Genomic DNA, 26,625 nt, shown 5'->3' on the forward strand with positions numbered 1-26,625 from the left:
GTGTTGATAATGAATTAATTAGTTATAAACAATGAATTATTTTTGCAGTATGCAAAAAATGTGCTGCATGAAGCTTCATAATTGCCAATATTTAGTTGCATTTCTGTTCATAGTGTCGTCCGCTTACCAGAGCCAACAACACCTCCCTTTAGGTCCTAACACTGTCCATTAGTTTTTCTGACATTTTATAAGTGACCAATTGATTCCTCCATCCAAATAATAGGTAAGATGAATAAATGAATGCCCACTGAAAAAAGCAGTTAATTAGCCCTGGCTGAGCGTTGCAGTGGAGTCAGTCTGCTCCAGGAGGGGGCGCGGGGAGGCAGAGATGTAGCGGGGTATTGTGGTCCTGACATGCTCAAAACAGGAATACGACCAGGTGCACTGAGCACCCCACACACCACGGCCATCGAGGGCAAAGGCCACGCTCCCATTTGGCCAAGTTCCTCCCCGTTTATGACTGCAGACACACCAATTTAGATTTTGGTTTAAGTATAACTGGGAATTGAGGGTAGAAGTACTAGGTATCCCATTCTATTCAGTATCCCTAAGAGTGTGTGTATATATATATATATATATATATGGGCCATTACGACCCCATATATATATATATATATATATATATATATTTCCCTGAACCCCCCTCCTCCTCCTCCCGGCCCACCCCACTGGGAGTGGGTATATATATACATTATATATATATATATATATATACACACAGACTCTTAGGGATGCACACATTAACTGCTGTTATAATTCTGCCGGACCCCCTGTGGGTTAGAGCATTGACTAAATAGGACAGACATACAACTGACCTGGTTAGTGGGAGTAATGAGCTGGGAGGGTTCAGAGGAACCAGGAAGGTGGGAGATGAAACAGCTTTTTTTGCAGTGACAGTGAGGGAGACGTCGACAAGCGTCACCTGTCAATCATCATCATCAAGTGTTTTTGGGATCTATAAAAGAACAATTGTGGAATATATATTTTTGCATTTTTCGCACAAGCTAATGTTTCCTTATTGGTCGTTAATCTCTTTTCATCAATGTTATTTTTTTTAATCACTCATCACTTCTCTTATTGTCTCCTTTTCCTACCTTGCCCTGCTTAACCCGAGCCCTCCCCCTGCGTCCCTCCCTCCCTCCCTCCCTCCCCTAATCTCACCTGCTCCCCCTGAAGGGAATCCTAAAGGGACGACACGTTGTAAGACAGATCTGAACGACGTCGGGGATCGCAGCGCGAAGGCAGATCCAACGCAGAAAAACGTCGGGGAAGCCGTAGAAAGCCGAGAGAGAAACGAGACAACACAGAGAGGCATGAAGACTTCCCCCGGCGCCCGACAGCCGACGTGCTCAGTGCTCAAAGGCTCGAGGCAGACGGGGAGACGACGGAGGTTCTGAGTGATGGTCCGTGTGATGGGGAGACGGGAGCCAATCCGTCACAAGCGTACAAAGGGACGGAAAGTCAGAGCGAAATAAATAACATGGACCCCCACAAAGGCCCCCCTCACATGCACCCTGAACATCCACCATCAAGGCCCTCATCCCCACCTCCTCCCCCAACACCACCCCACCTACAACGCCGCTCCAACCAACAAACCCCGCCGCCTCCATCGCTGACTCCTCCACCTCCACCACCCTCTCCCTAGCCTCCCACCTCCACCCTCACCCTCTCCCTAGCCTCCCACCTCCACCACCCTCTCCCTAGCCTCCCACCTCCACCACCCTCTCCCTAGCCTCCCACCTCCACCACCCTCTCCCTAGCCTCCCACCTCCACCACCCTCTCCCTAGCCTCCCACCTCCACCCTCACCCTCTCCCTAGCCTCCCACCTCCACCACCCTCACCCTCTCCCTAGCCTCCCACCTCCACCTCCACCACCCTCTCCCTAGCCTCCCACCTCCACCACCCTCACCCTCTCCCACTCCCTAGCCTCCCACCTCCACCACCCTCTCCCTAGCCTCCCACCTCCACCACCCTCTCCCTAGCCTCCCACCTCCACCCTCACCCTCTCCCTAGCCTCCCACCTCCACCACCCTCACCCTCTCCCTAGCCTCCCACCTCCACCACCCTCTCCCTAGCCTCCCACCTCCACCACCCTCACCCTCTCCCACTCCCTAGCCTCCCACCTCCACCACCCTCTCCCTAGCCTCCCACCTCCACCACCCTCACCCTCTCCCACTCCCTAGCCTCCCACCTCCACCACCCTCTCCCTAGCCTCCCACCTCCACCACCCTCACCCTCTCCCACTCCCTAGCCTCCCACCTCCACCACCCTCTCCCTAGCCTCCCACCTCCACCACCCTCTCCCTAGCCTCCCACCTCCACCACCCTCTCCCTAGCCTCCCACCTCCACCACCCTCTCCCTAGCCTCCCACCTCCACCACCCTCTCCCTAGCCTCCCACCTCCACCCTCAACATCTCTCCCACCCACCTCCATACTCTCCAAATCCCCTCCATGTTGTTACCTGCATGCCGCTTGATAGATAGAAGAGAAGAAGAAAGAGAGCGAAGTGGAGATCAGAGAGACAATAAACCGGTGTGATGAAACCAATTAAACACACCAGGTGTGCACTCACCGACACCAGTCGGTCAGGGAATGAAATGCATCTCCCAGAATGCTTTGAGCCTCATGAACTTTGACGTGGGGTTACAGCAGGTCAGCTGGTTCTCTTCGTAGAGACAGATTGTGGTGTAATGGGGTGGTTCTCAAACTGCGGGTTGCGACCCATTAATGGGTCAGATGAGGGGGGCCAACTTGGTCTCTGGACCACAATCCTTTTTTTCATGTAAATGCATGCTGATGCACTTGATCATTAGCACATTTGAAGACTGACAAGGGGAAAACTGTGTTGATGCGACATACAAAGAGAAAAGTCCCTCAATCTCATTTCAACTGGCGTGGTCATAAGCACATACTGCTTAGTTTACTGCACTAAGTATTTGGTGGGTCCCAGGATAGCAGGACCGCCAAAGTTGGGTCACGGTTTGAAACGGTCTGGGAACCCCTGGTCTAGTGAATAGAGACGACCCCTCATTCAACCAGGACTGCTTAAGTGCCCTTCTGCAACACAAACTCAAATGAGCCACGCACGAGATACACAAACGGAAAATTACACATTTATCCCATTTTCCCCAACCATCTTAACTAGAAAAACACATTGTGGATTTTTATTTAATTCTACCGCGTTACTAGAAATGTACACATTGTAATCCTCTTTCCTTCTTTTATAGAAGGGTAAACCCATTGTTACATAGTTACATATTTCTCTGCTCTAGTACTACCCGTGCGGTATCTTTCATCTCTCCTGCTTCACAAAGAGCACATATTTCACTACTTACTCGTAAGAAAAGCACACCTTGTCCTGCACGAGAAAAGTACACCTTTTATCCCCAGATTTCCTTAACCACTTCCGACTGACAACCCCCACACACACTACGATAGTAACGACTCCACCAGGCATTGCTCGAGGGCACATTGGCAGCGTTAGCTCAGTGCCAGCGTTTCCCCTTGCTACAACTGGTAGCGGTGGTTTTAGATCCAAACCTGTTACAACACCTTTTTTTTAATTATTTCATTTTTTCGATCAGCCCGAGGCTGAACCACCGCTCTGCTCTCCACTCTTGGCCTCCAAACCCAGGGGCTGGGCGTAGCCTGGGACCGCGACAGACAGATCAGAGGCCAGAGGCACCGAGATCCCCGCGCTCCCGAGCCACGACGGGCCCCAGCCAGTGGCACCGTAACCTCCTTAGGATGCGGTGGTGTCTAAAATTATGATCTCAGCCTTCCGTTCTGGGGCAGAGACGTCACTCTTAACGCGAGACGTTAACCCAGTGCCGGCCGACCCTGTTTCGTGGCCTGCGACCCCATTTCCTGGTCTTATGCGTCGACTTCCTACAGTTTTGTGTGCGTGGCTCTGCTACCACACAGGAGTCGGTTTAACCTTATCAACGCCAAGTGTCTTGAACGTTCATGCACTGCGATACCACAAAAGTGATTTGTGGTCGCTCTTTCGTGGCTATGAATCATCTCAGCTTGCAGTCTATTTGCATGTACTTTTCATGAGACCTTTTCAAACCTTTAAAAACGAGCATCCGAATCGTATTGCCGAATATCTATATTGTATAAGTCAGCAAACTCCCACGACCCCATGTGCATCCCGGGGCAAAACCCAAGAGGGCTCCCGACCCACAGGTTGAGAACCACTGGGTTTGAGAGCGAGACAAATAGAGAGCAGGAGAGAGAGAGAGGGCCAAAGAGAGGCAGATACAAACCACCTAAGATACAAACTTCTACTGGTCCGTCTCGGCCGGCCGGGGTCAGCGTGTTGCCTGGATAAACGCGCCATTACACTAAAAAAGCCCTTAATACCTTAACGCGAGCGCGTGTTGCTACTATTAAAGCACGCCTGGGAGCGCTCTAAATACAGTACGCCGCTAATGCGGAGGAACGCTCAGAATGTCAGGAGATTGTCCCTGGCGGAGGGCAGGCAGGTGCATCTCCCACTACGCACTAATGACCCAATTATATCAATCAGAAAACCCTGATTGGTGCTACACTTATCTACTCCCTCTCTCTCTCTCCGTTCCTCTTTTCCTTCTGCCTCTAAGCGCCACCTGGGCAGGGGTGGTGTATGTATGTGCTCCTCGAGAGCGTGGAGGTAGCGGTGCATGGGGTGGTGGAGGAGGAGGAGGAGGAGGAGGACGAGGAGGTGGTGGTGGTGGTGGTGGTGGTGGGGGACAGACGTTGAAACTATGGGAACAAAACCAACAGGGTAAGAGGGGCTTTAATAAAGAGAGAGAAAGCCATTAGTCCCCCTCTCCTCTCCTCCTCGTCCGCAGCACGGTTGTGTACTTGCTCTTGGTTAGCGAGCGCCTAATTAAAATGCACAGAGACTATTCATTAGATTATTGTGTAGGGTACAGCAACCTGTGTGGGTGGGAAAGTGCACTCAAATATTAGGAGGTTGTGACTGTTGTTGATGCTGCCGCTGCTTGCCATCTCTAAAAACTAAACTCAAATGCAACAGTAGAGTAGAAATGCTCCAATCTGTGCTAACTTGCGTTATTGCAGGTGATTAAAGCAATTTAATAAGATTAGCCTGAACAAGAGAGACAAGGAGGGGAGAGATGAGAGCAGAGGTGAAGGCAGCATGTGTTGACAAGCCAAAAATGTCAGCCCCCGTTTTCCCCCTTTCTCTATCTCTCACAAACACAACTCTCTAAAGTGTGGGATTTTTTTTTTTAAAAATAAAAATAGGGTTGTTGGCTTTTTTTCTAAAAGGATTTCCTATGAAAATACTACGGGACGTGTTGGGAGTGACTGTGGTCAAACCGAAATGACACGTCGGTCTGCGCCTTATCTGGTGAGGAATTTCCTCCTCACCCGTGTGATGTGCGTCAATAACGTGCAACCATTTTCAGTCGCTCTTTCCCCCTCTTTCCTCTCGCGGCCATCTCCTCAATTAGAACACACGTTAATGAAATAAATAACGATCAACAAACAATGCTCGGCCCGCGCGCTTTAATAAAACACCGCGAATTAAAACGTGAACGTGAACCACCAGCTTGCGGAGGGTCGTCCGTGGCACATTTATCACGTAAAATCGCGATAAAAAACGCGGAGATCTGGGTGAGTTTGGGTCGTCACCGAGAGAAGTCGGGGGTGGCGTGTGTGTGTCATGTAACCTATCTATCGCTCTCTCCTCGCCTGCTCCATTTTGTTCCTAAATTTTCTATACAAAAGACCAAGGGAGGGGAAAGACGAGAGGGCGAGCAGGGAGAGGGAGGACGGGAAAAGTGCCATCATGGATTTCATCTTGAATCTTCTGCCAATCTCCGCCGACATTACCCCCAAAAGTGACATATTAGGAATCCCATTTTTTGGGGGTGAAATGTGGACAGAAAGCGGTGACTTATATCGCCACGGTGTGAACGCACGGGGGGGGTTGAACGCCACACTTGCTACTTTCTTGTGAAATCACTTGCTTGCAGTCTGTAGACAGCGAAGGTAATCTTAGGACAACTATAATACTACTAACCTAAAAACAACCTCTGGGGAAACTTTAGCGAACCAGGATAACGTCTTCAGAGTGACTCTGTGGCGTTTGGCGCATATCTTTGATACAAAGTGGCAAAGCTTATCTGGAAAACAATGCCATACATGTGTCCTAATACAGCCTCCAACAAAAGAATTAGTCGAGCTAATCGCATTTACCTAGAAATTACACTCGCGGTCGCTTTGTAAACCACTGGCCAACATCTTTAAATCTACTTTAGCGGAGCCGAATGCCTGTGGCTTATCAGAATAGAAATAACATGTTCTAGAACATGAGCCATTCGATAAAGACACTTTGGTCAAACCTTGCGTTAGGGAAAGATTAACGGGAGATCGCGGAGAGGTTGGTTGTATAAGGCATTCACTGTTAAACCAAAGTGCTCATTTCAGTGCAACTAGGGTGCACAGTAGGGAAAAAAACTTATTTCAAATAAGTTCAGTTCTCAAATACATCCCCATTACTTTTATACACATACACACACACCATCATTGCAAGAAGTGGATCATTATTACAACAATGCAATTTAACGTATGGGACTTATAGTCGTGTCGCCTAGTACTTGCAAAACCTTAGTCAAACTATGTCATGCACATGTTGTTTTTTTCACCGTTTTTGTCATGTCACGGCAAGAATGGGTTTTCATGGGCTACATGCATGCGCGCACATACACCGGCTACATACATGACGTTCAGTGCGTGTCATGTATGCGCGAGGCTACATACATGCTCCACTATAGCCTGGCGGGACGCGACGCCAATCACTCACACACACATCAGAACTGCCAGGTGTAAAAACTGAGACACTGCCAAATAAAACCGAGTAAATGTAAAACGATGCATTGAACAACAACTATGGTGTCAGTTATCAGACCGGTGGAGGCAAGAAAAAAAAGTCGTCGACAGATATTTTTGTTTTTTTACGTGGAAAAACAACAACAAACGCAGTAAAAATTTGAGCATTTTTGGAAATGTCTTTTTTTTTTTACCGGATAGCGACGCGTTGCTGTTTCATGTCAGCCAAAAGTAGATGTAAATATCCACCGGATGGTTATTGAGGTGAATAAACGGGATAAAGCCTATATGATGAAAGTAAAGACTCGGCGTACTTACGGGAGAGGCGGCGAGGAGATTAATGACACGACACGTCATGATTACGTTTCACTTGAATTAAATACATTACGAGTTGGGAAAAAAATGGAAATCAGGGTTGTATACAAGCATACGCCGTTTCCCCCTCCCCTCGGTCTCTCTCTCTTTTCTCTCCTCCCTTTCTCTTCTCTCCCTCTGTCTTTCTTGCATTTTTTTCCTCCACAGATCCATTTATTGTGCAGTAGTTTGTGAATAGGGGAGCGGTAGGAGTGGGTGGGTGAGCGATGTAGGATGGAAATGTAATTTTAACCGCACAAGCACCATTTTAAAACGCGTAGGTCACACCGCGGGGCAGCGGTGCCGGGCAGCCCGTGCAGCAGGCACCTTCGCGCGGCTGTTTTCTTTTAGATTTGCGGTATTTTTGGACAATTTGGGAACACGATCTAAAAAGTTTCCTAAGGATCAAAGTATTGAAAGTGAGCAACAGACCGGAAAACGCGTTTAGAAGCTTTTCATAGGCACCCGGAAGCAAATGCACACACACTTTTTGTGACCGTCTTTTAAAAAGCAGGTGGCATAGTAAAGTTGTATCCCAAAGTTGGTGTCAGGTATTCACTGGCAGTAAAGCAACGGTGAAGTCAACCCTTCTCCATATGAGCTTTGCTTTCCGTTGAATGTAAACCTCGAGCCTTTCACCAGCTCCGAATTCAACTTTTATCAAAGGCTATTTTCCTCTCCCTCTACATTCTGTATTTCTACATGGGCGTTCGCGCGAGGAGAGTTATGTGGCCACGTGGGCCCGTGCGTGCGTGAAGTGTACAGCGTTTTAAAGCAAAGCCCACGCGCCTCTCCACCTTTGACCCCTTGCAGGGCACACCTCCACGAGCACCGAGTTTGGAGAGTTTCAACGTGTCACCAATGCGTTGAAGCTACCGTTATGTAATCACAAAAAGGGTAAAGAAAAAAAAAGCACACGCAAGAAATAAATAGTCTATTAAAAAAATGTAGCACATTGTTGTATATTTATAACCCACGTCGGGCAACGGATATTTTCTTTGTATCCATTTCCAGGCTTGATGTTGTGAAAATATAAACATTTGAATTGGTGAAATGTTTGTTCTGACGCAGACGATATCTCCAGGATCATTGTAATCCTGTTATTGTGTATCTGAGTCTGGCTGGGGGAGAGTGGCATATGTGCAGTGCATGCTGGTCCGTCTATGGTAAATCAATGCCTGTGTGTGTGTGTCAGATTTTGATTGTGTCTGGGCCTACTGGCGTGTGCATGTGCATACATGCATGCCGCCCTTCTAATGTATTCCAAGCAAGCTTGTGTGTGTGTTTCCATTTCATCTGTCTCCGTGTGTGTGCGCGCCCCTGTTTGTATGTGCGTGTGTGTGTGTGTATTTGCCTTTCTGTCTCTCTTTGTGTAGGTTTCTGCCTGTTTTCTTTCTTGTATGTGTGCCCGCATACATGCATGTATTTGTGTGTGACTGCGTGTGTGTGTGTGTGTGTTTTCAAGCGGGCGCCTATGTGTGTGTGTCTGTGTTTGCGTCTGCCTGCAAACATGCATGTTTGTGTGTGTGTGTGTGTGTGTGTGTGTGTGCGTCTGCCACAATGGCATCATCACCCGCGCCTGACGCTTTGATTGTTTTCTGCGCCGCAGCAGAAATGCACCAATTAATATGCAGAGGGCGAGAGACACAGAGACAAACAGAGAGACGAGAGGAAAACAGAGGGAGAGAGAGAGAGGTGGAGGAGGAGGAGGGAGAGAGGGGGAGGAGGAGGAGGAGGGGAGAGATGGCACAGAGAAAGGGAAAGAATAGGGAGATGAAATGAAAGATGAGGAGACGGAGAGAGAGAGAGAGAGAGAGAGTGCAGGAGGAGGGAGGGAGGGCGGGAGGGCAGGCGGGCATATAGTGAGTGAGTGAGTGTGAGAAAAAAGCGATGGAGTGAGATAAGGGGCGAAGGTAGAGGGGAGGGCGGGGGGAGAGGTTTAGGGTGGAGGAGGGGGTGAAATCTGATAGATGTTTGAGTTAAAACAAGGGAAGGAGAGAGGGAAGGGAGGGGGCGCGCGAGGCGAAGACAGAAGGGAAGGAGTGAGGGATGAGGAGATCGATATGTACATATTTAGAGGAGGTCTGTGGGAAATCAATTGAGAGACGGCGGGAGGGGGAGGAGGAATTGATTTGGGGAGGAGGGGGCAGATGTGTCCCTGTGTGTGTGTGTGTGTGTATGTGTGTGTTTGTGTGTGTGCATTAGAGGGAGGGGGCGGGGGTGAGGTAAGGGGGGTGTAGTCCAAAAACAGAAGGGGGGGAAGGAGATCCATGAAGGTGTGGAGAGAGATGGATAGAGGAGAGGAAGGGGGGGGGGGGGGGGGGGGGAGATGGATAGAGAGACTATAGGGAGAGATGGAGGGTGCAAAGGTGGAGTGATTGTGGCTATAGCTGCTGTCCTTTTTGTCGCAGTGTCAGAGTATCGATACAGCAATACACCTCCTCTCTCCTCCCCTTACCACCTCCTGCTCTCACCCCATCTCCTCCCCCCTCACCCCCTACTCTCCTCTCCCCCCCTCACCCCCTACTCTCCTCTCCCCCCCTTCTCTTCTCTCTCTCACCCTCTCCGCTCTCCCCCTTCCCCTCTCTCTCCCTCTCCTCCTTGTCTCTGGTTTCCCCCTGGTCTCCTCTCCCCTTCCCTCTCCACTTATCACCTTTCCTCTCCTGCCTCCTGGCTTCTCCCCTCCAATGGTCTCCTCTCCACTTGTCTCCTTCCCTCTCCTCCCCATCACAATGTCGCCGTGACAACCACTGTCACGGCGACGCCTACTGGCACAATGCAGCCACAATACTGAGGGCACTGAGGCATCACAGAAATACACACACACACACACACACACACACACACACACACACACACACACACACACACACACACACACACACACACACACACACACACACACACACACACACACATAATCACATAAGTCCCAGACATACATACACACACACATACAATTACATGCAGACACGCGTGCACGCACACACGCACACACAAACACACACACACACACACACACACACACAAACAGGCCAGAGAAATAAAGCACGACCAAACGAGGGAGGGGTAGAGACAGAGGGATAGGGAGAGAGGGAGGGAAAGGGGGAGGAGATATATATATTTGAGGAGGGATCGAAGAGGAAGAATGATGGAAGGATAACGGGGGAAGAAAAGAATGGCGGGAGGGGGGAGAGAGGGAAAGAGAGAGAGACGGGGTTTGGACGTGGATGGATGGAGAGACAGAGAAATGAGGGAGGGAGGGGGAGGACATGGTGGTGTAATGTCACAGTTGGCGGGTGGGGGGTGTACGGCCGTGCAAACACATTTAACACACACACACACACACACACACACACACACACACACACACACACACACACACACACACACACAGCGTTTAACGGCATTTTGTAAAGAAAGGGGAAAAGAGGTGGAATGAGGGAAAAATATTTCACATGATATGGCTGCTGCCTCGGATTGTGTGTGTGTGTGTGTGTGTGTGTGTGTGTGTGTGTGTGTGTGTGTGTGTGTGTGTGTTTGTGTGTGTGCGCGTCATAATGAGGTGTTAATATTGAATTTCAGCTCTGTGCGAGATACGCGTTCGCCATTTTGTTGGTGTTTACGTGCTCCTCTGTCAGGATATGACGGCCATATGTCAGACACACACACACGCACACACACACACACACACACACACACACACACACACGGTTACGTTAAGCCTGTTGTTCTGATTCTGTTCTTGTTCTATTCAGTATCAACAAGCTTACTATCCAGCTCATTAAAACACAGTTTGTTTATTCCTGAATAAGAAAAACCCCAGGGGAGATTCAGAGTCCACAAGTTTGTTCAGCGCAAGCCTAGTTGGGCTGGGTCGTTTGGTCGACCGACTTACCGACCAACCAGGTTAGGTAGTTGGTCGATCGGTTGCCACACTAGTAAACTGTAACCTGTAAACGGTTGTGTTTTTCCTGGTGTTTCTTTCTGTTGCATCGCATGCGTCCATCATGGCTGACCTCTCAAAATGTCTGCCCTGTCACCCAGCTGTGTCTTCGCCAACACTCTCTCTCTCTCTCTCTCTCTCTCTCTCACTCTCCTTCTCTCAGTCTCTCTCCCTGTCTCTGTCTTTCTCTCTCTCTCTTTCAAAAGATCTGCTTGGCTGGCCGCCCACAAGTCAGTTCATCCGCTTGAGATGACCAGCGTCTCTCTCTCCCTCTTTACAGTGCTCCTGTGTGTGTCTGTGTGTATGACTATGTGTGTGTGTGTGTGTGTGTGTGTGTGTGTGTGTGTGTGTGTGTGTGTGTGTGTGTATGATCTATAGTTCCCTGCGAACCCACCCCCCTCTCTCCACACACACACACACACACACACACACCCCAACCCCTTCTTAATATGATGTAAAAAGCTAATCGCATGCAAATGTCTGTTGTCCCGGTAACGGGGCCTGAAAAATCCCTTTGATGTTTCCCCCGACTCATTCTCTTCACGTTCCCTTTGTTCGCCCCGCTCTCACTCCCTTTGTCAACACCCCTCTCTCTCTCTCTCTCTCTCTTCACCCCTCCATCCCTCTCACCCTCCCTCTGCCCCACTCTTTACCTACCCCTCTCTCTCTATCCGTCTACACCTCTCTCTACCTCTCTCTCCCCCTTTACCTCTCTCACTCTATACCCCTTTCTCCTCCTCCCCCTCTCTCCCCTCTCTCTCTCTCCCTCTATCCATTCCACTGCTCGCTCGCCCTCTCTGTTCTCTCCGCCGGAGAAAAGGAAAAGTTCTGAACTCTGCTATACCACCCTGCGTCTTTGTCCTCCCATTCTCTCCCCCCCCCCCTCTATAAGCCCCCTCTTCATTCTCTCCCCCAGCCTCCTCCCGTGACTGGGCCTGCTCTGTCTGCCCCTTTCTGCTCCCTCGCTCTCTACATTCCCACCTACTGTCTCTCACCCGTCTCCTCTCTCACCCAGCTAAGGCCTTTCCTGTTACACATTCTCTCTCTCTCTTACACACACACACACACACACACACACACACACACACACACACACACACACACACACACACACACACACACAAACACCTCTTATCTCTAATCTCTTGCGTCGTCTCCCACACACACACACACACACACCCAACCGCAAAGACAGATGCACACACACACACACACGTGCGTGTGATTGCGGGCGTGCGTGTGGAATCACGTCTGGTTCCTGGTGGCTGTGGTTCGAACCAGCTGGCGAGCTCATTACAGTACTCGCTGGGCTAAAGAGGACCTGGGGCCTCTTTCTGAAGGGCCCGGGGCCCTCTCTCTCTCTCTCCTACAGTTCAAGCACTACCTCTTTACCTCCCTCTCCCGCCCTTTTTCTATCGGTCCGCAAAGCTTTGAAAAAAAAATAAAAAATACAACCCCCCACACACACACAGACGGCGGTTGGCATCCAGTTTTATTTCGATTTGAGAGAGCAATCCTCATCAAGTACATCATAAGCCCAGCCGAATATTTTTCCTTTTTTTCCCAGACATTCCAAATTCTGAAATTCCGATGCCTTTTGCCCCTAAAAATGTAAACATCGTTGCAGAGAGTAGGTCGTTACACAGAGAGTATGCAGAAGAGAATATATAGTTTCTATGTACACAAACACTGCAGTGGTACGTCGGCTCTGGAAACTATGAGTATAACGATATATATATATATATATGTTTGTAAAATCTATATACGGCAAGGAGAATGAAATATGGCATTCATTACGTTGTATTCGATATAAACACAACGCACCAAACACCTATAGGCTAGGAATTGAGCGGACGTCTTCGAGCCTGAAAATTACATATTGATTCAGTACAGCTCAATAGTCATTTGCAATTCCTTTCTTTCTACTTTCTGTTTTTCACTCTTTTTGTACATTTTCAAGCAGAGTTACCCCCAGAAGGAGGGCTTGGGCCGGGAAATCACTTGGATAAAAAAAGCACAATACCCTTTTGGACTCAGAGCACCCTGCCGTGTGGGATTGTAACCTAGCCTTTGTAGCTCAGGTAGGCCTTTCGAGCTTAGCATTATTGACAGGCTGCTGTCGTTGATGAGATGCTTAATACAAAGTTATGTGCGGTATCGACACCACTATCGTCTTTAAAGGCAGTTTTCCAGTTTGTTTGGCTGACCTGCAGTATATTTCCAAGCTCGCGGCTCAAACAATACACCGCGAGTTAGAGATGCAGGTCAACCCTAAGCTTAGCTAAGGCACGTTTAGCCCAGGTGGAGCATTGCATTTTCCCTTATTTTAAAAACATCTTTAAACCAAAGTCATAAAAACACCTGTTTCCTTCTTTGTTGGTTCAAGGAAACATCAAGAATTAAAAGAAATAATGGAAGATTGTTTGAATACAGAGATGCATGTTATTATAATAGAAAACACATTCAATTGAGGCTATTATCCAAAATAACACTGCAGATTCACCTGTATATGACATTATTCCATTAAAAACACATTCAAAAAGGTATATCATTAAATATCATTATTAGTATAAAAAGATTGTCCGTCACGATAGAAAAAGCATCTTTAGGCTTTGTATTTTCTTTTGTTATGCCGTTAACATGTAAAAATCGTAGAAACTAACAGAAAATGCCAAGGCCTCAATTCCTATATTACGAGCTGTGAATCTTTGGTTCAACGTTGTTTGAAACACAAACAACAAACAACCACAACAACAACAACAACAACAACAACAACAGAGGAACAGCATTAGCCCAAGTAAATGCAGAATTCCCAAAATGTATAGATGGTTGTTACGGTAACACAGGCCCTGGTGATTGAATCAGGGCGGGGCTTAAGGGGCCACTTCCTGTAACAGGGCCCGGCCCGTCGTTGTGAGCTTTCCGCTCATCTGTACCAGCCTCTACAAAGGACTCACAACGCTGTGGGAGAGGGGTGTGTGTGGGTGAGAGAGGACATATGAGTGTGTATGTGTGTGCAAGAGACTAGGTATGTGTACGTGTGTGTGTGTGTGTGTGTGTGTGTGTGTGTGTGTGTGTGTGTGTGTGTGAACAGTGCCCCTCTGTTTCACAACAATAGGAATGTCTGCCCGCTATAGTGTGAGCCAGTGTGCATTGTGTGTGTGTGTGTGCGTGTGTAATTCCACGTAACGCATGACTGTCTTTGTGTTTGTGTGCGTGTGGTTGTGTGTGAGCGCACACATGAGTGTGTTAATGTGTACACTCCCTCAATCTCATTTCCATAGATTTAATCTCACCTGGTCTATACCACACACACTAAACAGAGAGCGAGACAGAGAGAGAGAGCGAGAGAGAGAGAGAGACTGAGGGGTGCCAAGTTTCAAAAGCCAGAACCCCCTCCATCAGTGTTGTCAAAATGGCCGACGATGACTCAATACACTCCACTCCGCGTACCCACGCATCATTTCCTGTTACTATCCGATGGATATCTACAGCAATTCAGCCAGCAAGTCCATCAGTGAACTTGTCAGTCAGTCAGCCAACCACCACTCAGTCAGTCAGTCAGTCAGTCAGTCAGTCAGTCAGTGAACCATTCAGTCAGCCACCTCAGTTATCCAGTCAGTATACCAGTCAGTCTGTTAGCCAGTCTACAGGTCAGTCAGCCAGTCAGTGAACCAGTCAATCAGCCAGTCAGTAATTCAGTCAGCAACCTTGCCAGTCTATCAGTCAGTCAGCCAGTAAGTGAACCAGTCAGTCTTCCAGCCATTGAGGGAACCAGTCAGTCAGCCTATCAGTGACCCAGCCAGTCTACCAGTCAGTGAACCAGTCAGTCAGCCTATCAGTGACCCAGCCAGTCAGCCTGTCAGTGTGTTAGAGACCAAGTGGTTTGGCCTAGTGGGGAGTCGGGGGGCAGACAATGGTCTCTCTGTGGCTCTGAAGAGCCTCTGGTGTCAATGTCTCCGCCAGCGACTGAGACAGGCAGATCCAAGATGGCGGCTCGCAGAGGGCTCTTCTGGGGCAAGGGACAGTTTGGATCCTCTTCTCTTTGGTTTGTTTAAAATGCATCGCATCCTTCCTTCCTGCCTCAGGGGGTGAAATGTGAAGCTTATATTAAGGGGGGGGGGGGGGGGGATTGGGATGTGAGCAGTCAATTTTGAGAGTAGTTTTCTTTTTCCTATGGAGAGTAAAGGTTGGGGGGAGGGAGTTGTAAGGGCATGTGAGGTAGGAATTGCACAGGAAAGAGAGGGAGTGACTGAAATAGTTGTGCAGTGTCTTTGCTTGGTTGTTTTCCTCCTCTGTTTTCATGTCCAGCTGGAGTCCAGATATCAGCCGGAGATTGCGAGATGTTTTTATAATGATCTTCACTCCAGTTCCTGAGGCAGGAGAGGAACAGGAAAGAGAGAGAGAGAGAGAGAGAGAGAGAGAGAGAGAGAGAGAGAGAGAGAGAGAGAGAGAGAGAGAGAACAGAAGTCAACGCCAGATGATATCTAGGCCAGAGTTATCCTGGGCTCTAGCATGACATCAGTACAGTACGGTACAGTGTAGAACAGTGCAGTACAGTGTAGAACAGTATAGTACGGTGCCGTGTAGAGAAGAGAAGAGTGCGTACTGGGGTTTGAGATGAACCAGGCTCCTACACAGCTGTGGACGGTGAGCCACTCTGCTGGGAGAAAAAGAAAACACAACATCTTTCAGTCTGTGTGTGTGTGTGTGTGTGTGTGTGTGTGTGTGTGTGTGTGTGTGTGTGTGTGTGTGTGTGTGTGTGTGTGTGTGTGTGTGTGTGTGTGTGTGTATGTTTGTGTCCCCACGGCAGAGCTAAAACCATTCTCTGTTGTTAAATATGTACATAACTCTTCTCTGTGCGTTTGAACCACTTGGACTGTGTGTGTGTGTGTGTGTGTGTGTGAGTGTCAATCTGTTCCTTTCACAGTCTGTTTGCCAATCTGTTTTATTCTGTTTGCTAGATAAAGAGATTGGGAGACATTTAAATGTATGTGTGTGTCTGTGTCTGTGTCTGTGTGTGTGTGTGTGTGTGTGTGTGTGTGTGTGTGTGTGTGTGTAATCATTGGGCAACACATTCAGACTATACAACATGGATTCCAAGAAATGTGGGCATTTTTCCATGATAAAATCTCACACATAGACACATGTGTCTATGTGTGTGTGCGTGTGTACCAGTCGGTATGTGTGTGTTTGTGTGGGCATGCATGTATGTGTGTGTACCACTGAGTGCATGTGTGGGTGTTTGTACTAGTGAACCTGTTTGTGCGTGTGTGTGTGTGTACCAGTGTGTAGCAGGAGGACCCAGAGCTCCTTCTGGGCTCCCTCCCAGAGGCGGGAGACCCCCCCTCCTTCTGGCTCCCCACCGAGGACGAGTCAGAACAACTACTGTGGACTGGGGAGAGAGAGAGAGAGAGAGAGAGAGAGAGAGAGAGAGAGAGAGAGAGAGAGAGAGAGAGAGAGAGAGAGAGAGAGAGAGAGGAAGACATCGAGTGAGAGGGGGAGATAGATGTCAGAGAGAGGGGGAGAGAGAGGAAGGTAAATGAAACCGTTTACTACAAATACATTAAAATGTAACAGGTGAGAAACAGGTGAGGACTGAACTGTAGGTCACACGGTGGAAAGGGTTTTGCTGTTCTTTACTATTATCATCATCATCATCATCATCATTCATTATTAGCTTATTAACATGATTAACATTATTATAACAAATGTTGTTCTCAATAGTGCTAATATTCATTCATATTTGAAAACAGATATCACTGTAATATACTATCTGTGGTCAAGTTCGACTTCCATGTTGTAGTATCACCTTCTATTGCTGATATTTGAGTACAGAATGTGTGTGAGCAGAGAGAGAGAGAGAGAGAGAGAGCGAGAGAGACGGATGGAATTCTCCCACATTACATCTCTAACATCCTGTCTATTTTGGAGGACAATTCATGCGTTGAATACCACCGGGATTCTCTGCTCTGTGGGACCCCTGCTGGTTAGAGTCATGTATTACACCCATTCATGAATCCAGGAATTATTCTTTTTTTTTACTCTAGTTTCTGACTGGCTGTTAGTAGCAGGTGGGCGGGCCTATCACAACGTGGTGCTTGGTACTTACGTTTTACAATTTGATGTAAAATGAATGTGAGGAAAATATTGTATAATGAGAGAGAGAGAGAGCAAGAGAGAGAGAAATTCTGAACAATGTATGGTCTTTTTGCACAGTAACATAGTTAATATATATTTTCTTAAAAATATATTAACATTATGATTTTCATGTTTGAGTGACGTCAACACTCATTAAATTCTGACCTGCGTGAGTGTGTGTGTGTGTGTGTGTGTGAGTGCGTGCGTGTGTGTCTGTGAGTGCGCGAGCGCGTGTGTCTGCGGGTGTGCGTGTGTGTGTGCGTGTGCGGGGTACCTCTGTCGGTCAGGGTGCTGATGGAGTCGGTCTCGGGGCAGTGGGGGCCGGTGACGTCCAGCAGCAGTTTGCTGGACATGCCCATGCAGAGGGACTCCTTCAGACACAGCTCTGCAGAGCACAGACTGCGTTACTCTACCGTTCAGTCCTGGCTATTCAATTCCTCATTCAAATGTTGTCTTAGTTTCATAATGATATGTTCCATATTTTTACTCAAACCAAGTCAACGGAAGGTCAAAATGGCTTTTTTCATTTGAGTCGTAATTTTAAAAGTAGATCAAATCACTGAATCTGATTGAGTGTTCTTATCATTTCTTGGAATTAAATAATCATACAATAAACGGAAGCAAAGACAACAATACATGAGCAGGTAGGGGTTAGAGGGTATCTTCCTCAAGGAGGTCTACAGGTTACTCGTGGGGAATCGACCCGACAACCGTTGGGCTGGGAGTAATAAGAAGCCTCTGCACTAGCCGGTCCCCAGTGGAGGACGCGTTTGTGCCTTTAAATGAACAAAAATTTGAAAAATGGACCAACGGATACTATGGTAACCCTGAGCGATGGGCCCATGGCAGCTCTAACTGGACTCACCGCAGGGGGGAGGAGACTGTTGACAGGAAGCTGTCGGATTTCCCAGGATCCAAGATGGCTACCAGCTGGGACTGGCTAACACCGAGTATTCAGACGATTCTACTCTCCAAACTCTCTAGTCCTAATGTAGATCCTGATGTGAACCAAGACGGGGTTAACTGCTGTGGTTTATGGCTGGATTACTGTTTTTATTACCTATATATTTATATACTTGTAGCACCAATTTTTTAAGATATATATATATTTTTTAATATATATTACGCGTCATACACCAGCCTCATGTTGGACCGCCATCGTTTAAACGCAGGGAACGTCTCGGCAGTTCGAAGAGAGAGGTTCAGACACAGATCGATGCAGCCCCTCCCGCCCCCCCCCCCCCTCTCGTACCCGTGTTGTTGATGGCGTGCGTCCAGAGCAGCCGGGCCACGTCCTGCGCCCAGGCCTCCCGCAGCGCCGGCGTGGGGGTCTGCAGCGTCAGCACGTCGCGGCCCCGCGGCGCCTGGCGGACCCACACCTCGAACCGCAGGCCGTCCTCGCCCACGCTCTGGGTCAGGCCCATCTCGCAGCTCTGGGGGGGGTGAGGGGGGGGGGGGGGGGGTGTGTGAGGGGGTTAACGCCAGGACAGGGGTCTCTTATGAAACTTCTCTCAAATGCAAAGGACGGTCAGAGGGCTGCGGCCGATGCAGGCCGCCGTCGGACGCCTCGACACAAAGCTCAGCTCAGCTCATCTCTTTCGAACGGTTTCTTTAGATGCGTGTAGGTTTCGGTGTTGTGCTCACGGATGCCTACGTGTTTTTGAAGAGGTGCGGAAATGAGCTCATCAATTATTCACGCGGAGCGTGTGGTTCAGAACAATGCGAGTCAAATCTCACGATCCACTTTGCATGTTGCGAATAAATCCAGCCGTTACCCGGTGCACTCCATGCAGCTTGAGCCTGGCATGAGTCCAGTGAGCGTTTCTGTGTGTGTGTGTGCCTTGATGCTGTGTGTGTGTGTGTGTGTGTGTGTGTGTGTGTGTTTGTGTGTGAGTGTGTGTTTGTGTGTTAGTGTGTGTGGACCTTCCCGCTGTGTTTGTGTGTGTGGGGGTGGTGCGTCTGTGTGTGCGTACCTTGATGCTGTGTGCGGGGGTGTGTCTTGATCATGTTTTTTTTTGTGTGTGTTTCGATTATTTGAGTTAGTGAGTGAGTGTGTTTGTGTGCGTGTACCTTGATTCCGTGTGTGTGTGTGTGTATGTGTGTGTGTGTGTGTGTACCTTGATGTGGTGTTTGTGTGTGTAAGTTGTGCGCGCGGCGCTGCAGGTCCTCCTCTTGGTGAAGATGAGGATGTTCTGGTAGAGGAAGACCGTCCGGACCCCCCCCTTCTTCCTGCGGGCGCCCGCCCCCCCACACACCACCAGCTCCCCCTGCCTCACCAGGTCCCCCCGCTCCGACACACACACCTGCAGGGAGCACACACACACATAGATTATACATACTGTACATATATATATATATATATACACTCTTTAATATAGTTGAATTGAGCTCACAGAGATAGGAATATATACATAGAAATATACATAACAAAATATATACAATTGGTAAGTAGCCCAAATACATTGAAAAATATATATTTAAGTACATTCATGCACTTATTTCCTTTCCCTTATATTTATATAACATTTAAGTAAAAATATATATATACAGTCTCAAAGGGCTTAAAAGGCCATATATTTATGACAAACATAAAAGCAGACATTTTAATAAAACCTAAAACGTGTAAAAACGTATCAAGAAAGAGTAAGAAAGATAGACAGACACACACACAAGTTCTCCCGCAGTATTTTGTTTGTTTGAGTGCACACGGCTTCAAAAACTAGTACAAATATTTACAGCAAGGGCCCACACATGCACACACAAACACACGCACGTGAAAGAACACACACACACACACACACAAACGCACACGTGAACACAAACACACTCAAACACACAAACGCACACACATACGCACACGTACACACACCCACCCAAACACTCAGCACTAACAGAATTAGGAGAAGCCGTCATTCAGCAGAGGCTTAGGGTTTTATGTGGGGACGCAGTACTTGTATGGCAGTACTCGTACCACAGTACACACTACTTTATTTATAAACCGCCCCTGATGTGTGGGCTACGATAAGTGATGCTTCAAACATGTGTGGAACCCACATGAACACACACACTCGCACACACACAGGCAGAAACACACACACACACACACACACACACACACACACACACACACACACACACACACACACACACACACACACACACACACACACACACACACACACACACACACACTGACACACACAAGGACGCACACACGCACCCACACCTATATATATACGCAGACACACACAAACGCACATATTTCTCTCACACAGGCTTACACTTATTGGCTCTCACATGCACATTAACACACACACACACACACACACACACACACACACACACACACACACACACACACACACACACACACACACACACACACACACACACACACACACACACACACACACACAGACCCCCCCCCCCCCACACACACACAGACCACACACACCTGCGCTCCGTTATTTTATGAGTTTTAAAAGCACCCCAGAGGGAGGGATCCTAATCTCCTCCATCCCTCTCACAGTCGGAGTGTGAGCGTGAGCGTGTGTGTGAGTGTGAGAATATGTGTGTCTGTTTGAGTATGTGAGAGTGTGTGTGTGTCGTAGAGCAGCAGCGCCCGCTGGTGGATTCCTGCAGTATTTTAGCGTCTCCTTGTGGTGCACTTTGAGTATTACCGTTAATATGGCCTTTCTTAATCAACTCAACCAAACGTTGCTGTGACCACGGTATCCACCTGTGTAGTTGTTAACCTCAATCGCTCGCAATCATAATAGTCTAATCTAATCGTCTTTTTCCTATAGATCTCTTCCAAGATATTTATTATTATTTTATATTATCTTTAGATTTATCAAAAATAGATATAATGATTAAGGATGAAAGTGACTTGACAAGGTGACATTTTAATACATTTTGGTCGTTTTTGTTAAATGTAAAAGCCATATTTAGTAAATGTCTAGTTTGGATATTTTGAGTTATTGTTTTATATTCAATATGATTATTATTTAGACTGCATATTAGCATGGGCCCATAAGGCTTCCGTAGAGTTATGCCATCAAAAAGTAGTGATATCATGATATCAGCAGGAAACACAGAGCTAGAAGCCTACAGAGCAACAACATTTTTGGACCCTTTAAAAGGTCCAATAAATTTTTTGGACCAATTAAAAGGTCAAACCAACTCAAGAGACATGTCATTTTTAGACTGAAGCTTACTGCTCCAATAGGCTTATCCCGGGTTGGAAAGAAAATTGAAAAGACAGAGCTACATTTTCATATTATATATAAACGAACACAAAAACAAGTCAGGAATTTACATCAGGCGTCTTCCCCGGCCCAGTGCCGACTGTACAGCAGCTCCTAATGCGTGTTGTTACAGTGTGTCTAGCGTTTTCACAACAAGTATTAAGTAAAATTTATTGCATGCTTTATTATGATACCACAGCAGACTTTTCATCGGGCGTTCTCACCGGACAGCCGACGATGAGGTCGCTGGCGCGGAGGTCCTCGCCGTGGCGCTGGGCGTGTCTGAGCATGGAGAGGGCGGAGTCGGAGGCGGGGTTGAGGCCCCCCAGCTCCTGTAGGGCGTGGCAGTACTGCTCCAGACGCTGCAGCGGGGCATGGAGACAGCGGGGGAACGCCATGGGGAAGAGGGGGGAGGATGGGGGCAGCTTCGTCTGGGGGGGGGGGGGGGGATAAAGAGAAGGAAAGTTAAACATACTTTTTAAATTCCTCACACGGGACGTACTTGTCAATTCTGCTCTTAAACTGTCTGAACATCCTCAAAATCAAGCCCAAACTCAATGTGATGCTTGTTTTAATGCCCACGTGTTTCCCAAGCTAACTGTATGATTGAGGCATATTCTGGTTGCTGTTCATTTATCCCCGTAGCAATCATACTAACAGGATGATTAGTGCCTTCGTCATTACCATCATCATCTCCTCTCATTTCTGTAGGTACATAATGGTGCTTTGTGATGTTGACCTACGGTGCCCCCTAGTGGCCGCCGATGTGAACCACAGCACAAGAACTACAGTCGCAAAGCTGTTGATTAGAATTTAGATGTAGAGTTCTAGAAGTGCCGATTATAACTTCAATTTAGAGTTGAAGGACTTTAGAATAGGAATTAAAATTGAGATCTAAAGCGCTGCATTAGAATTTAAAGAAGAGCAATGGAACATTGATAAGAATTCTAGAACTATGAAACAGATCTTTCGATGTAACATCAGTCCTTACAGCCCCTGTAAGATATCTACTCCTCTCCACTCTACTATCTCCTAATCCACACACCAGGACCCATCGACGCCACGGGCGGGAGAACCCTGGTGTAATCTTATCACCGTGAATTTAATTCCATATAATCCTGCTTTAATTAGCTTTTCCCCACAGCACAATAAACATCCTATTATCGTACTGTAAACAACTCGCATTTAATTGCCTCCACTGTAAGGAGCTGCGCTGCTGTGATTGGCTGCGGCCCCCGACGTGCCAGAGAAACGCTGTTTTTTTGCACACCACTGTCAAGACATCTGGTTGTTTAGCACACGCAGCTAATGACACTATACGCTACAGACTAACGTATGCTTCCCTGCTGAAACGCTCATGTGCGTCTATTTAATACATGTCAATAATGTTCTTGTTATTTAAACATTATTATGTAAATGTGCCAACGTTATTCCACTTTTTCTATATTCCGAAGAAATTCTCACACAATGTGCGCCGAGAGAAGGTGGGAAAAGATAACGAGTTTCACTCTGGGCGTGGATGGTGGAGATTGGAGGAACTTTCTCTCTTTTTCTCTCACACGGAAAATGTCATTATTCGCATCTCTTGATCCATGTGGATATAGGCTGCCATTTATATTTATTTATTTCTCTTTCCTTTCCCCATCTTCGTCTCTCCTCTCTCATTCCAGTGACCCACACTTTCCCATCACGCTCTTTTTATTTCCATGGGTGCGTTGGATTATGGAGCCGGGCGGAGCCGATTGTTCCGAGGGTAAGGTCTCACCTTGAAGAAGTCGGAGGCCTGTGTGACCAACGGAGAGTCCAGTTCTGGTTTGGTCCGGATGTAATGGGAGTACTGGAGGAAGTGGTCACTCTGTGGGGAGAAGAACGATGCGTCAAATAGTTAGTGGTTTTGGGTGTCTAACCCCCAGCCACCCAAGGGTTCTGGGTTCGATCCCCCAATGTCTGCAGCCTAACCCGTAGGCATCCTTGAACAAGATTCCTGCTGTCCCCTTTATGCTCCTTAATGACCGGTATCTGAAGTCAGGGTAAGTTGTTGTGTAAACGATAATAGTAAAATAGAAAATAAAACAAACCCTGAATTTAACTCAATCTCTAACATCTCAACTTGACCATAACACTGGTAACACTTAACTTAAACTCTAGGCAAGGCAACTTTATTTATGTAGCACTTTTCATACACAAGGCAGACTCAAAGTGCTTCACATATAAACATTGTCATACACTAAAATAAAATAATAGATAAGTAAAAGAAAAAATATGCAAAGAAATGAGTAAAATAGAAAGTTAAAAGGCATTTTAGTATTAAAATAGAAAATAAAGGCAAAGTTAAAAAAGCTTTTTAGAATGTATTTAATATTTAGCAGAAAGCTATAGCAAACATAAAAGTCTTCAGTCTTGTTTTAAAGGTGCTCAGAGTTGGGGCAAGTCTTAAATCCTTAGGGAGTTTATTCCAGCTATTTGTTGCATAGTAACTTAATCCTGCTATCCCATGTTTCGTTTTCTCTAGACTCAGACTTAACCTTAACATCTCTCATCCAAACCCCCCCTGTAGTGCATGATGCTCCCCTCTCACTCACGTATTTGCTGAAGCAGTCGTGCTGCAGCAGGCTCTGCAGCAGGGCGCCCTCCATGGCCGGGAGCAGGTACTGCGCGTGGAAGCTGCTCAGGCCGGCCCAGCAGGGGAAGAGGGCGTCGGCCTTTCCCCGCAGGGCGGCGGGGGTGTCCGGGAGCTCCAGCAGGGGGAGGAAGGTCTCTTGCGCCCCCTTCAGCACGGCCACGTACTGACGCTCAGCACTAAGCATCCTGCACCACAGCAGGTACAGCTTACTGGAGGGGGGGGGGGGAGATAAAAGGAAAGGGGGAGACGGGGAGAGAGAGAGTGAGAGGGAGAGGGAGAGGGAGGGAGAGATAGAAGGAGAGGGGGAGTCGGGGAGAGAGAGGGAGAGGGAGATAGGAGGAGAAGGAGAGGGATTTATAAATTATTGTAATTAGTCTCTTCAACAAGGATGAAGAGACTGATCTAATATCAGAGGATGGAAAACTAAATTAGGGGGGAAAAAGTAAGAGTTTATATGAAACCTCCATTTGCTTAATGAAACTGAAAAGAAAAGTGTGGGAGACGGGCATGAGAAGAGACGTGAAACCCATGGAGAGAGAAGAGGAGAGGAGATGATGGAGAGATGAAGGGCGGGGGGATGAAAAGGTCATGTGACATCACACACAGCGGGATGAGGGGACAGGAGCAGCTCACAGCTTTGATCTCTCTGAACTGCACACACACACACACACACACACACACAGACGCATACACACACACACAGGCACACACACACACACACACACACACACACACACACCCTACCTCTGCGTGGTGGTGGAGGCGCCCGCCCTCTCTCCCCCCATCTCTCGCTCCATGCGTCCCAGCAGCACGTGTTGCCGTGGCGACCCCGTGTGGTCCACCACCTCCTTGCTGCTGACCTCCACGCCTCGGATCAACACACCTCCGCCTCTGACTCCTCCCACGCCTCCCCCCGCTCCTCCTCCGCCTCCCCCTCGGTCTCCCGTCGCCCTCCCGTCGCCGCCGCCGTCGCCCCACATGGGGATGGTGGCGGCCAGCGTCGCCGTGACGACGGGGTCCACCAGGGCGGCGCGGCGGCCCAGCCAGGACATGGGCGAGGCGCGGCAGGGCGGGGCCAGGGTGGAGCAGGGGGGCGGGGGCGGGGCCGGGGGGGGGGTGGGCGTGGACCGACGGGGGGCCAGCAGGGCCTGGAGGTCGAAGCTGGGGTGGCGCCGCCTGGGGGGCTTCTGGAAGACGGGGGCGTCGGCCGCCACCTGCTAGGGGAGGGGGGGAGGGCATCGAGGGTTAGAGGTTAGAGGAGACAGGGGGAGAGGAAGGGGGAGAGAGAGAGAGAGAGAGAGAGAGAGAGAGAGAGAGAGAGAGAGAGAGAGAGAGAGAGAGAGAGAGACAGACAGAGACAGAGAGAGAGCGAGACAGAGAGAGAGCGAGAGAGAGAGAGAGAGAGAGGGACAGAGAGAGAGCGAGACAGAGAGAGAGCGAGACAGAGAGACAGAGAGAGAGAGAGAGAGAGAGAGAGAGAGAGAGAGAGAGAGAGAGAGCTCATCTCATGTTCGTCTTTAAGGACAGTCTATCTCACCGTCTTCTTGGCCGGATTCAGCAGGTTCTGCAGGAACCCTCCGGCTCCGCCCCCTGCCCCTCCCGAGGCCCCGCCCCCGCCCTCCTTCCTGGGCCCGGCCGGCTCGGCGATCTTCAGCGTGGAGCAGGTCTGCGGTCGGAACAGCGACGCCAGGGACCCCCACGCCTGTAGGGTCCCCAGGGGCCCGTCCGCGCCGCCGCCTCCGCCCCAGTCCCCCTCGCCCTCCCCCTCGGGCCCCATCAGCTCCCACAGGCTGCTGGTCCAGGGGGTCTTGGGCCCCTTCCCCGCCTGGGGCCCCTGGGCGTGGCCGGGGCCCTGGAGGAGCCGGGGCTTCACCTGCGCCACGGTCCGCTGGTAGCGCTCCATGGTCTGGGTCCACAGGTCCAGCAGGGGGCCCCCGCCCAGCTCCAGGGCCAGGGAGCGGGCGTCCTGGAACCGGGAGGGGGGGATGGGGGGGAGGGAGGCCAGGGGGGAGGAGGAGGGGGAGGCCGAGGAGACGGCGTCACACCACTGGGTGGCCTGGGGGGGAGGAGGGGGAGGGGGAGGGGAGGAGGAGGGGAGGAGGGGAGGAGGAGGGGAGGAGGGGGGGAGGAGGGGGAGGAGGAGGAGGGGGAGGAGGAGGAGGGGAGGAGGAAGAGGAGGAGGAGAGGAGGAGGAGGAAGAACAGAGTTTGTAAACAGCGAGTTGTATTTTGTGTGTGTGTGTGTGTGTGTGTGTGTGTGTGTGTGTGTGTGTGTGTGTGTGTGTGTGTGTGTGTGTGTGTGTGTGTGTGTGTGTGTGTGTGTGTGTGTGTGTGTGTGTGTGTGTGAATGCACGCAAACAGAGTTTATGGTCAGAGATGAATATAAATACCTTCATTTTGCTTATTTATATATTGCACCTGCAGGATTAATAAAGACATTTTGACATATACTGTGTAGCTATAGGATGTAT

General features: G+C 48.9%; 1 protein-coding gene across 2 annotated transcripts in view; it reads right to left on the minus strand.

The window, feature by feature from the left end:
- Positions 1-12,624: 12,624 nt before the first annotated feature.
- The window catches only part of arhgef40 (Rho guanine nucleotide exchange factor (GEF) 40), a 39,124-nt gene continuing 25,123 nt past the window's right edge, over positions 12,625-26,625 (minus strand). Inside the window, exons 17-27 of one of the 2 annotated variants that reach the window (XM_056575502.1) lie at positions 25,693-26,211; positions 24,900-25,369; positions 24,115-24,364; positions 23,298-23,387; positions 21,757-21,963; positions 19,403-19,588; positions 18,538-18,718; positions 17,560-17,670; positions 16,430-16,539; positions 15,754-15,804; positions 12,625-15,517 (exon numbers count right to left, since the gene is read on the minus strand). In XM_056575502.1, the coding sequence (XP_056431477.1) occupies positions 15,778-15,804; positions 16,430-16,539; positions 17,560-17,670; positions 18,538-18,718; positions 19,403-19,588; positions 21,757-21,963; positions 23,298-23,387; positions 24,115-24,364; positions 24,900-25,369; positions 25,693-26,211 (2,151 nt within the window). In that variant the 3' untranslated portion in view covers positions 12,625-15,517; positions 15,754-15,777. Of the gene's footprint in view, positions 15,518-15,753; positions 15,808-16,429; positions 16,540-17,559; positions 17,671-18,537; positions 18,719-19,402; positions 19,589-21,756; positions 21,964-23,297; positions 23,388-24,114; positions 24,365-24,899; positions 25,370-25,692; positions 26,212-26,625 lie in introns of both variants that reach the window. The other variant, XM_056575501.1, reaches the window with a different exon arrangement.

Source organism: Gadus chalcogrammus, chromosome 17 (genome assembly GCF_026213295.1).
Source record: "Gadus chalcogrammus isolate NIFS_2021 chromosome 17, NIFS_Gcha_1.0, whole genome shotgun sequence".
NCBI classification, from domain to species: domain Eukaryota; kingdom Metazoa; phylum Chordata; class Actinopteri; order Gadiformes; family Gadidae; genus Gadus; species Gadus chalcogrammus.